General features: G+C 53.7%; 1 protein-coding gene across 1 annotated transcript in view; it reads left to right on the top strand.

Moving 5' to 3' along the window:
- The window catches only part of LOC113270878 (uncharacterized), a 144956-nt gene that overhangs the window by 65653 nt on the left and 66177 nt on the right, over window positions 1–13126 (top strand). Inside the window, exons 33-35 of the mRNA XM_057315114.1 lie at window positions 2674–2811; window positions 2903–3022; window positions 4070–4162. Coding sequence (XP_057171097.1) covers window positions 2674–2811; window positions 2903–3022; window positions 4070–4162 — 351 coding nt within the window. The remainder of the gene's footprint in view (window positions 1–2673; window positions 2812–2902; window positions 3023–4069; window positions 4163–13126) is intronic.

Genomic DNA, 13126 nt, shown 5'->3' with positions numbered 1-13126 from the left:
GATGACACTTTATTTCATTACACTTTGCAGATATTACTTTTTTAAAAAAATACAAATGGAAGGTGCGTGGCAACCCTGCGTCCAGCAAGGCTGTTGGTGCCGTTTTGCCAACAGCATTGGCTCACTTTGTGTCTCCGGGTCACATTTTGGGGACCATCACGTTGGTGATGGTGATCTGTGATTACAATGGGCCGAAAGCTCAGATGACAACGGTTAGCATATTTTTGCGATGAGCTATCCTTTAGATGAAGGTCTGTATTTTTTTTTTTTTAGACGTAATGCTACTGCGGGTTTAATTGACGGCAGTGTAAGCGTAACTGTCGTACGCACTGGGAAAGCAAGAATTTCATTCGACTCGTTTGTTGCCAGACTCGCTCTATTGGGGTGATTAACCAAACCCGCGGTATCTCCAAGGTACGCCTCAGTTTACCGTTGGAGCCGCAGGGCCTGGCGCGTCATCACCTGCACATAATGCGTCATTGTCACCCCCGTGCTATCGAGAGTCTCTTGTGCACGTGACCCAGAGCAGGAGGTGACAGCCTTTTCCGAGAAGTTGCAGAGTCATGACTTTTTCCTCGGTGGGCCGTGAGGTCTCTGTTGCAAGTACTCCCCGTGCCTTGGTAGCACAGACACGTTCTAGAAAACACACAAGTGAACGGGCACGACTGTGTTCTGATAAAACTTAGGCTGTGGACTGAATGCTTGTGTGCCCCCCTCTCCCGGATTCGTATGTTGAAGCCCTCGTGTGGTCTCTGGAAGGTGGTTAGGTCACGGGACTGAGGCCCCCACGATGGCATTTGTGTCCACCTGACAAGGGCACAGGAAGAAGAGAGCTGCCTGCCAGCCAGGAGGAGGGCCTTCTCCAGAACCCAACCACACTGGCGCCCTGGTCTCGGACTTCTAGCCTCTAGAGCCATGAGGAATAAATTTCGATTATAGCCAGCCTGCCTCTGGGAGTTTTGTGAAAGCAGCCAGAACGGACAAAGTCAACTTCATTTACAAATGCGAGCCAGGCTTGGCTCCCTTGCCACGGCTCTCAGACCCCTGACTTGGAAGGTGCTGGCATTAGTCTTCCTGGGGGTGAAGTTCATTTTTGCCCATGTGCCCACAGCGAAGGATTCCAGGTCTCTGGGCCCCCGTTTCCTCGTCTATAAAACGGAGACAACAGTACCCATGTCTTGGGCTGTGATTGTGGGGACCGAAACATAATGTCATATCAGGTACCGTCATCCCGGACTCCTTCCTGATCCCTGTAGGAGTAGAGGCAGGTAACCTCATTCTCCAGTAAGCATTTATTGAGCAGTTATGACATGCCAGGCCCTGGACGAAGAAGTTAGTGGTGATTTCTCCCTCGCGGCAGATAGAAAGGTCTGCTGAGGGAGGGCCAGCTGTTGAACCCTGAGACCTCTTCTTCTAGGGTCCCCACTAGCCTCACCAGTTAAACAGGGCTGTGGGTGGCTCCCAGAGGCTTGGGAGCCGGAGTCCTTGGAGCTCCTGAGAGGAGACGGAGGACAGGATGACCGCCCGCCACACCTGCAGAAACCCCTCCCCACGGTGTTGAGTGTTTCTTTATACCGGAGACTGCAGATTGGCTCCAGGGGCCGGGTCCAACCTGCAGATGTGTTTTGTTTGGCCTGCTTCACACTTCATGTTTTTAAAAACACTGTCCACATTTAAAATCAGAAGATTTGGGGTAAAACCCAGATTTCTGCTTCTAATTAAAAACAAATCAGAAGATCGGACGCAGGGGGCCTAAAATCCCACCTGCCGACAAGAGACGAGAACCGAGTCGACAGGGACCCTTGAGCGGAGTTGAATTTGGCTCTCTGTTCTTTCTAAAACCCTGTCTTTGTTTGATGACACACATGTATTTTTCTCCTCTTGGGCTTTTATTTATTCCTCTTCCATCTTGTTTCTAAAATAAAGCCACGGATTCTTCTCAAGTTCTACACCAACGATAGAATTCTGCGGCAAGACGTTTTTAACGTCTCCGTCAGCACAGATGGGAACAGATGGCGCACCCTGCCCCCGCGGGCTTGGCATGTGGCAGAGGCTAGAAGGCTGCTGAGTGAATACGTGATGAACCGTGTGTGTTAGGGTCCTGCAGCTGCTATCCCAAAGTACCATGAACTGGGTGGCTTAAGACAACGCAAACCCACCTTACGTATCTGGAGATCAGAAATCCAAAATGGGTTGCCCTTGGCTACAATCAGCTGTTGCTGGAATCCCATTCCTTTCGGAGGCTCCAGGAGAGAATCCATTTCTTTGTCTTTTTTAGCTACTGAAAGCCACCCACATCTCTTGGGTCGTGGTCCGCTTCTCCATCTTCAAAGCCACTAGCTGTAGGATTAGTATCCTCTCTCTCTGGCTCTCGCTCTCCCTCCCTCCCTCCCTTCTGCCTCCCTCTTACAAGAACGCTTAGCATTACATTGGGCCCACCTGGCCCGGGATCGCCTCTAACCCTACCTGCGGGCGCTGGACTTGAGCATCCATTTGAAAGCCCCCCGTGCACCTGTCCCCACTCCCTGCCCTGTGTGTGGGTAGTGTAGACAGCTTTAACCCATCTGTCTTGGGACCATTTTCTTCTACCTGCTAGAGTCTAAGGCTGGCTTCTGCAGGTACTTGGAGATGGCAAGTCCTCTCTCTCAGCGCTGCCGGTTCTTGCTCACCCAGGCTCAGAACAGGGAGGTCGAGGCCACTTTGAAAGTCAACCAGAAAGTCGTGCTGCACTTAAAGGGTCTGCACCGTGACCGATCTCAGCGTGGGGAAATCTGGCACAGCCTGGCCCTGGACGCAGCGCACGCCTCCCAGGTACCTGTCCCCTGGTTGGGCAAACACTGGTTTGCAGCCTTTGAGCGGAGCTCAACTGTTGGAGAGAGTAAATGGTACTGTTTCTTCCCAGCTGAGGCTCCCCGAGGCCCTGCATTTGGATGGGGACATCGTCTTCAGACCGGGTCCCCGGGGAGCATTTGACTGCAGCGTGGACACGAGGGCCACCATCAACTACAATGTCACATTCCAGGTCAGATGGCTTAGCTCCACCTCCTCGCTGAGAGAGGGAGGTGTTCCTATCAGAGGGCAGGTGTCCCGTGTGTGGCTGAAGAGGGGGCAGGTGGCCCTGGCAGTAAGCGTGGGATGAATCAGGATGCACTAGCTGTTGTAATAAAAGCCTGCTTTCCCGTGAAGGTTGACTGCCCGGTCCTGTCACAGTGCAGTGTGGCTCTGTGGCTCTGCTGTGGCTGGCACAGGGGGACGCAGGGACAGAGAATTACACAGGTTTTCATGGGCCAGCCCCTTGTGGGGGGGGGAAGGGGGAGGGGGGCAAGCCACTCCCGCCCACATTCCATTGGCCAGAACTCATCACATGACCCCACCCAGCTGCAAGGGAGGCTGGGAAATGTAGTTTTAGCTGTGTGTGTCCAGGAGGGAAAGGAAATGCACCGTAAGTTTATTTGCTCGGTCCTTCGCTCTACACGGATTGTGTCTCTGCCACGTGCCGGGCTCTGCACTATGTACTGTGGATGCACGGGCCACTGTTTCTGTCTCCATCCCCAAGGAGCTTTCAAGGTCAAATCCTAGCTCCGCTGTTGATTCCCTGTGTGACCTTGGGTAAATTATTCAACCCCACTGAATATCGGTTTTCTTGCCGTGAGATGAGGGTAGTGAAACCAGCCTGTGACAGCAGGGGTGGGATTCGATGAGCTGACAGTTAGAAAGCTAGTAGTGCAGAGCCTGCTTCACAGTCAGGGTCAAACAGAATGCAGCCGTGGACGTGGGAGGCGTGAGCAGGCACCGTGGCAGGGGACGTCGGGGGGCCGAGGTCCCAGAGTTACCTTCCCAGCCCCATGTCTGGGGCCTCACTTCTCACGCTTCCAAGTAACACAGCCCGAGTAAGATTGGGGCTGAGAAGCATCACGGGAGGTGGTTTCTGGCGTCTTCTCTTGGCTTGGGGTTTGGGCCAACTCTGGGATGACCTGTCCCTCTTTGGGTGCCCAGCCAGCTACCTTCTGGAGTTCTGCATCTCCCTCCTTGCTCTCTCTGACCCTCCTCCACCTTCCCTTGTCAACAGGTCTCGGTCCAGCTGAACGGATCTGACTCCCACTTGGCGTTCCTCTTCCAACTCAGACATCTCCACAGACCAATGTTTCCTCCGGACTTACAGGTACAGACGTGGTCCCTCTGGGATGACCTCGAATTGCCTGCCAAGTGTTGTCTCTGAGCGGAGCAGCCGGCTTGCTGGGAGATGGAGCGGAAGGAAGGGAGGATGGAGGCCCGGGTGTGGGGTGGGGGAGGCCGCACCAGGATGTTGAGCTTAGCCAGACGGTCCAAGAATCAAGAACAGATGGCAGGGAGGATTCCAAATCCATCATTTGGAAGTGATTGTCCAGGCCAGAAGGAGTTTGAGCTCATGCGGGGGGGTGTAGAAGGATCACATTTCACCCTTGAACATGGAGAGAGGCAGAATTGTCCTCTCAACCCCGTCCCGTACTTGGGAGAAGGCTCTGATCCTTTTGTGACCTAGGAGTATTTTGCTTGGCGTGGGGTAGAAACACTGAAGGGTTTGACTCTACAAGGAAATAAAGGGCAGAGCAAGGGGGCCAGGCAGGAGGGCTGTGCTCTGCCGCCCCAGCGCTGGGTGCTTAGAAAACCCCATGTTAGTTGCTTCACGAGCAAGCGTGAGTGCTGTGTACACAGGAATTCGGCAGCGGACTGGGAGACGGAGGTGTAGACGGGTAGTCCCACCCGTGATGAGGCCCAGACCTCGACAGCAATTTTTAAATGTCTGCCGTGTGCTCAGGCCTGTGCTGGTGGCTTCAGGAACCCTAAAGGAGCCTGAGAAGAGCTTTTGATAATGGAAACTGGTCCTTCTCAGAGGCACCTGTTTTTGTGGGTCAACAGCTCTAAAATCAGGATGTGTCTTCAGATTCCCACGGGTTCAGTGTTTCGTTACCAGCTTTTTTGCTTTCATGGGGGCGCGGGTCCATAAAATCACAGCGCACCTAGGGCCCCTGGCATCCCAGATCTGAGGGCGTGCTGTCGCTCTCATCGGTGGTAATAGGAACTGATGCCTGTGGAGTGCTGGCCGCGGACCAGGCTCTGCTGACAGCCCTTTACGTGGCTCATCTTGTGGGTGCCCTGGGACATGGCTGGGGCAGCGTTCTGCAGAAGAGAAGCTGACACAGAGGTGACGTGACTTGTATGCGGTCCCTGAGCGTGTAGGTGGAGGGTCGCGGATGGGGGCCGATGCCCCTGGCTGTGCTCATCGCGGGGCAGATGTACTAAAAACCTGGCTGCTGGGTCATCTCACGGGCTCAGACTTTATCATCACTTTTTTTTTTTTAAAGATTTTATTTATGTATTTGTTTATTTTAGAAAGAGCGAGTGCACAAGCAGGGGGGAGGGTCAGAGGGAGAGGGAGAAGCAGGCTCCGTGCCGAGCAGGGAGCCCCACCCGGGGCTCAATCCCAGGACCCCGGAATCATAACCAGAGCCGAAGGCAGTCGCTTCACCGACTGAGCCACCCCATCATTACTTTTTAAAACAGCAGGACCCTTTATCTGCCTTATCTCTGTGGGTGAAATGAGGCTGCGGAGCTCAGCCTTGTCAGCCTCGGTCCCCTTCTTGCAGGCCCCCCCCCCCCCCCATCCGCTGCTGGAATCTTCATGCAACGAGCTTTGATAGTTTAGCTACTAGCCTGGCAAGTCTGTGTAGCCCCTCCCCTCCTTGCAAGGCCAGCGCTCCAAGGAGTTCAAGGCCCGTTATCCGGGCATTCTTTGTTATCAAGGAGGTGCACCCGGTTGGCCGCCCCTGGAGCCCCTGACCTTGAACGCTGAACATGTTTTTTCTACATATCCTGCTTGATGGGAATATAGAGGGAGAACAGGACCCATATAGTCTCAAGACCGTGATTGACAGTGGCGTTCGGGGCGTGTTTGCACAAGCCAGCTGTCCAGCCTGTTCCCTACTCTGCACCCCGGCACCCCCTGGATGGCCCATATGTTCTTGACACGCCTCTCTTCCGTGGTGTCCCCCGGGGCCGGCTCCGCTGAGGCGCACGGCCACCAGATCCCATAGCAGCAGGGTAAGCCACAGCGTCCAAGTCACAGGAAAGCACAGAGGGCTCAGAAACTCTTGAGCTGGGAAGAAGGCAAGCGATTTGAGCAAGCACTCGCAGGGCCAGTAGGGGTTTCAGCAGCTTGTTTACACCAGCCCTGGCTTGGGAAACGTGGAAATGGTCAGGCGTGTGTATGCAGCATTCCGTCCTGATGAGAGCGCACGTCCCTCCTTGTGCTGTGGTTAACGTGTCACGAGCCATTCCACTTTGCAGAACTTCTTGTCTTATTTGGAAACTCTCCTAGGGAAGGAGGGGGATTGCCTTTCAGCTGGAATTAAAGGCGGCAGGCATGTCTGGCCGGCCGTGTGTCTGCCTGCCAGTCTCATCCTATAAAGGAGTATAGGGCCCAGCAGGTAGGGGTGCTCCTGGATATAGCATCCAGTCCAGTTATAGGGTACGTAGGGCCAGCTGTGGGGGCCACGTGCCTGTAGCCATCCGCAGGGAGAGGGGAAGGCACCCGTGGGAATGGGTGTGTGTTGTCTCCCCAGCCAGATGTCAGTGGTTACGGGTGCAGGGTGATTGCCTCGCTGTGTGGGAATCTACCCGACACTATGAGCTGTAGCATTTGGGGTCCATTGTACCCCTCTCTGCACGATGAGGCCACTCCCATAATTTGTACCTAGGACCGTACCAGGCCATCCCAAATAGCATGTCCTGTTGGCAGAGTCTCATTTATCTGCTCCCGTATCAATTGGAAAACTTTCCTCTCTGTGTCTTCCCGGGACGGGAGCCCGCATACCCGGGGAACACGTGTCAGTCCAGAGATGGGCAAAGAGGGGTTATCCTGAGTGCAGAGGCGTTTGCAAGGGCTGAGGCGGGCGGTTTGGACTCGCCGGGGCTGGCCCGCAGTTGCTGACAGCGGGAGTTCACGGTGCACCCAGCAGACGGTCTTACTCTGTATGGAGCCGCGGGTAGCCCGGTCCGCGAACAGGTTCCCTCGCAGAGTCTAAGGGCGAGAAGGGACAAGTAGGCTGTGGGCACCTGAAAAGGCAAGTCATGCTGGTCCAGCTGAACTCAGGAGATGACACGAGCCTGGCTGCGGTTCGGCTCCACGTTAACCAACACCAAATCGTCCGCACTCTGTTACGTGGTGTGGCGAACCAACGGAGGATGGCGGAGATCTCACGACAGTGTCCCTTTTTCTATGAGGCCCGGTTGTGTGCCTCCATGGTTTTTGGCGGAATGAGGTGGAGAAAAGGGGTGCTGGATAGGTCCTCTTCTGTCCCTGTTCCCCATGGGACCCAAACCCCAAACCACGGTTGACTTGTCTGTCCTTTCCAGCATTCCGCCCCCCCCCCCCCCCCCGCTGTAGGTAGATCTTGTGTCGGGGGCATTAAAGGTGACCTGTGTGTCCCCATTTGCAGCAGAGAGCCTCTTTCCTGCATGCTGTCTGCTTGGATTCTAACGGTGGCGTCAGGTCCATGAGTGACACGGGGACCGTTGGAACGGGGCGGCGTGTCCACAGGGTCAGCGAGCGGGTCTGTCATCGCGGCTGCTGCAGCAATGTATCGGCGGGAGGGGCTGGCACGTGGAAATGCAGGGGGCATCTTGAGCTTGGGTCACTCTTGCAGGTCACGTCCTGTGAAGTTGGGCCTTAGCGGCTGTCATTGTCACTGGGCACCCCGCATGCAGTGCACAGCTGTTCCAGGCCACCGATGGTGCCTGGGCAGCACGCTTACTGGGGCAGGCTCGCAGGGGTCCTGGATCAGCGTCCACATGCATCCGAGCAGAACGGCAGCCACCAGAGACAGGCAAGTGACCCAAGCACTCGATCTGCCCCCTTACTACCTGTCCAGTGTCTCTTGGCGAAGGTCACAGTCATTCCCAGCATAGGTTGGGCATTGTTGGCAGACATTTGTGATGTCTTTGTTACGCAGTGGTGGCCCCAGGTCTCACCCGTGCCCCTTAGGACCGTTGTTCTGGATGTCCCATCTCCTCGGTAGCCAGGTGGCGACGTCTTCCGTTGGCACATCTTCCAGAGGCGGACACAGGCCAGCTCATTAGCTTCTTGATTTCCAGGTGGGGTGTGGGCATCTACATGGTACACAGTAGGCATTGCAGTATGTCCTTCCATATGTCCTGCTTCAGAGAGGGTGCCCCGCCCCCATCCCGTCCTGTGCCTCCTGTTGGAGCGGCCACAGGGTCAGTCCTCTGTAGGCTGCCCCGTTATATCGGCGGTCTGTGCACGGGCAGTGGGGTCATGGGGCGCGTGGCTGGCTCAGTCAGTACAGCGTGTGACTCTTCATCTCGGGGTTGTAAGTACGAGCCCCACTTTGGGTGTAGAGATCACTTAAGATCACGAAAGGGGTGTCTGGGTGGCTCAGGTTAAGCGTCTGCCTTGGGCTCGGGTCATGATCCCGGGGTGCTGGGATCGAGTCCCGTGTTGGCCTCCGTGCTCCCTGGAGAGTCTGCTTCTCCCTTTCTTTCTGCCCCTCCCCTCCATGCTCTCTCTCTCACTCTCTTGCTCTCTATCAAATAAATAAATAAAATCTTTAAAAAAATCATTAAAAGAAAAGAACCGTGGGGTCAGGCTCATGGAGCCGTACCATCCATGCTGCTCGAAGCTCGGCCCGTTGACTACTGTGTCCCGTGCTGGAGTCTAACCAGATGCTTCCTGTGGAGGGTTGGATGGCCATGGCCATGGGGGACAGGGGTTGTCCCTTGCTGACCCCTCAGGGTACCGTGCAGGCTCAGGGATCGGCCATCTCCTTCACAGAGGACGGCGCCCGCAGGTGCCGTTAACGGCTGTCCTTCAGGCCGTGAGTGGAGCGTTCCTCTGCCCTAGGGGCTGTTTGTCAAGGTACCGCGTTGTCGCAAGTAGGCATGGTCTGGCACTGCCTGCCGTGGGCGTTTGGAATGTGTCCTTCAGCCATCCCAATAGAGGACACTGAGCGGGAGTGGTCCCTGGGATCGGCCCAGTCGCATCTTCTCCTGCTGTAAGGCATGCCAGGTGGCGCACGGCTGCTAGAAGGCTGCACTGCGTCTCAGCTCCCTTCCATAACCACAACCAGAAACCTGACGGTACTCATCTGTGCCCGGGCAGTTGCCTCGAGCCCCACCCAAACCCTGCCAGGCCCCTGGCGACATCGAACTTGCATGGCTGTCCCTGTCCCGGAACACCCAAAGCTTGGGTCTGTCCAGTCATCACCTTGGCTTGTTCATATGCTTTGCTTTGGGCTGTTTTTTTACTAATCTGAAGGGGGCTGAACAATCGAGCCAGGTGAAGGCTGAACGGATGCCCGTACCCTAACAGTCTCGGGAAGGTCTGCACCTGCTTTGGGCTGGTGTGGCACGGTATGCCTGCATCTTAGCAATGACCGCTGCAGGACAACTTTGTCTTCCGCCACTGGGTAACACCCAAGTACTTGACCGGTCAGCTAGGGCCCGGAAGTTTCTGTGGGTTCATTGCTCTTCCTCCCCCTCACAGGAGCCCCAGCAGAGCCTGCAGGGTTCACTGCAGTAGGGGTAAACCTTCGCAGGCAAACGTTCTATCATCAGTGCAATGCGCCCGTCTCGCTGATACGGGGACGGGAGAGCAGGGAGAGGTGTCAGGCTACCATCCCGTGACGCAGTGTGACAGTATGCGGGTGGCCCCAAGGAGCCACCTGAAAGGTTCATCCTGGTCCCTCCTGCGTGGGGGCAAATTGATCTTCGTTCCCAGAAACTTGTACCTGTCAAAGTCCTTTCCGGGACTTTCCTGGAGGAGGAGCACTTTCGCAGGAACGCATTTTGCCAAAGCATCAGAGTAAAACAGGAACTCTGCCAACAACCGAAGACTCAAAGAAATGGCTGCGGCTAAAAAGCTAATGAGAGTTTCGTATCAGCTCGGTAAAGGCGAAACGTAGAAACTTTGTGGTTTTTTAGGGCATATAAAAAAAAATTGTTGACTTTTTTTTTTTTTAATCAAGAGCACACCAAATACCCAAGAAAACTTTGTCTTTTTAACAGAGGGACAAATCACATTCTAATCTTATACGGATGTACTTTTCAGACTTACTCCCGTCTTAGTCCTGACCACGCATAAAATTCTTTCCTAAAGACTCCTCTTCATGAGCCTTCTTCAATTTTATTTTTTCATTTAGATTTTGTCCTAAGCTTCCCTGTCTCTAAACAACCAGTCTCATTTCAGGACAAAATTACTTTCTTTTTCCTTAACAAAACGTCTTCTCATTCTTACACCTTTCTTAACGCATCTCCTGCCTTTCCCACAGAGCGGCTTACTGTTTCCAGCAGTCTGTATTTCAAAGGGCCGCCCCCCTCCTTTTTCTTCAGTCTCTGTGGGCGATGTTTTGGTTATTTCCTGGGTGTTTATATTATAAAGACATGACAAAGATTTACAACTTCAAGGGGCAGAGAAAGGATGCCAGTTTTTCTCCTAAGAGTTAGGAGGGTAATTGCTATATAAAACTTTTCTTTGTAGTAGGGGTTAGAAAACATGGTGAATTTTGTCTGTTTCCCCATCAATTATCACTAGATAGATTGATGGATTGATCACTTTTTAGCGATTCCACCTCGTAGCGTCCTAATCAGATTTTATTACAAGTGCCTGGATATTTTTCCCCCTTTTCCAAGTTTGTATTTAAATTTGTTAGTTAGGGGCGCCTGGGTGGCTCAGATGGTTAAACGTGTGCCTTCAGTTCAGGTCATGATCCCAGGGTCCTGGGATCGAGTCCCGCATCGGGCTTCCAGCTCAGCGAGGAGTCTGCCTCTCTCTCTCTTCTCGCCTCTCCCCTGCTCATGCTCTGTCTCTCTCTCTCTCTGTCTCAGATAAAAAAATAAAATCTAAAAAATAAATAAATAAACTTCAGTTAGTTAAAATACAGTGTAATAATAGTTTCAGGAATAGAATTTAGTGGTTCATCACTTACATGCAACATACAGCTTATCCCAAGCGCTTCCTTAATTCCTATCCTCCCACCCGCCTCCCCTCTGGTAACCATCAGTGTGTTCTCCAGAGTTAAGAGTCTGTTTCTAGGTTTGTCTCTCTTTTTATCCCCCCTATGTTCATGTGGTTTTTTTGTTTTTGTTTTTTTGTTCTAAGATTTTGTTTATTTGAGAGAGGGACACAGACACAGCGAGAGAGAGCACAAGTAGGGAGGCAGGGGGAGAAGCAGGCTCCCCACTGAGCAAGGAGCCCGATGCGGGACTCGAACCCAGGACCCTGGGATCAGGACCTGAGCCGAAGCCAGATGCTTAACCGACTGAGCCACCCAGGTGTCCCCAAATTAGTATTTTTGTATCTTTTGGGTAAATACCTAGTAGTTAAGTGCCTGGATCATAATCCGTGACATCCTGTGTCTCCTGTCTGCAAAACGGCACGCTGAAGCCCCTGACTTACTCTGCTCTCGCCTCCCTTCCCTGGCACAGTGCGCAGCTTCTCCGACGAGTGCATCAGACTGGCTGGCGTTTTCGGGGCACCACCACTCGCGCGGTGGTCCACAAGCATCTGACCTCTGGGCCACCCCTCCCCACACAGTGATCACTGGCCAGCTTGGCATTTCCCCCGCAGATTTCCCTTTTCCGCTTCGCAACAGCTCAGTACTCATGGGGTTTTCTCCAGCTTCGTGGCTAGCCCAGCAGTGACGCAGCCGCTCCCTGGCAGACTCCAAGCCGAGGGTGCGTGATGGCCCAGTGAGACCCAAGAAGTGACCCGGATACAGCAATCAGAACAGAGGTTTATGGGGGAACTTACATCCAGGGAATCCAGGGGCGGCAGACTGGACAAAACATCCGTTGCTGGGATCTACACGCCGCAAGCTTTTCTATGAGAGCAACGCTGGAGAACCCCGGCGGCTGTGCGGCCCTCCCTCCTTGCACGACCAGCGCTCCAAGGAGTTCAAGGCCTGCCGTGTGGACGTTCTTTGTTACGGAGGAGATGCTCTGGGTTGACCACCTGCCAGAGCCCGTGACCTTGAATGCAGAGCGTGTGTTTCCTACATATGCTGCTTGATGGGAATACAGAGGGAGCACAGGTCCGTACATTGTCAAGACAGGGACAAACTGGGTCATCGAGGGTGTGTCCGCACGAACCAGCCAGCCAGCACGTCCCGTGCACCCCCTCGATGACCTTTCAACTCCATAGACATCCTGTATTTGTGTGCGGAACGCACATCTGTGATTTGCACATAAGGCTTTTTTAAATCTTTTTTTTTTAATCCACCCCCGACAAACCAGGTTTAGCATTTGGGGGCGATATTGCCCCTGTCGAGAATGCTCTTACTGGAGTCTTCAGGCCCACAGAGGCCAGTCAGAGAACACACACGTGTGACATCACAGTTCTCAGCCCAAGCCACGTTGGAATCAACTATGGACCCCATACCTGGACCCCAGCCTGGAGATGCTGAGTTGATTGGTCAGGGGGTCCCAGGCATACTTTTAAAAAAAATTAATAAACTTCGTTTTTCAGAGCAGTTTTAGGTTTCCAGAAAAGGCGCACAGGAAGTATGGAGAGTTCCCATATAATGCCCCCCGCCCCCGCACTGTGTCCCCTCCTACGAGCTCTTGCATTAGTGTGGTGCATTCCAGCTGGCGAGCGGATATTAATATGGCATTAACCAAAGTCCATAGTTTACATCCAGGTTCACTCGTGGGGGTGAGGAGTTCTGTGGGTTTTGCCAAACGCAGGATGTCGTATACCCATCTTTACTGTCACACAGCAGAGTTTCACTGCCCTAAAAACCCCCCGTCCCACCTACGGATGCCTTCTACCCTTGACCCCTGGCCGCCATGGAGCACCTTTGTCTCTAGTTGTACCTTTCTCTGGAATGCCGTAGAGTTGGGTCGTCTGCCTTTTCAGACTGGCTGCTTTCACTTTGCAAGATGCATTTACAGCTTCTCCACGTCCTCTTGTGGCTGGAGAGCTCATTTCTTTTTATCACTAAATAATGTTCCCCTGTGTGGATAGACCAGTTGGTCAGTTCCTTTCTGGAGGGATCACGTGACTGCGGTGTGCATCCTAGGGCTGGAGCAACTTCTGCCCTGTCGACGGGGAAACTGAGGCCCAGGTGAGGGA

Source organism: Ursus arctos, unplaced genomic scaffold (genome assembly GCF_023065955.2).
Source record: "Ursus arctos isolate Adak ecotype North America unplaced genomic scaffold, UrsArc2.0 scaffold_2, whole genome shotgun sequence".
In the NCBI taxonomy this organism is placed as follows: Eukaryota; Metazoa; Chordata; class Mammalia; order Carnivora; family Ursidae; genus Ursus; species Ursus arctos.
Note: the sequence above shows the minus strand (reverse complement) of the source record. Positions and strands in the feature narration are given on the sequence as shown.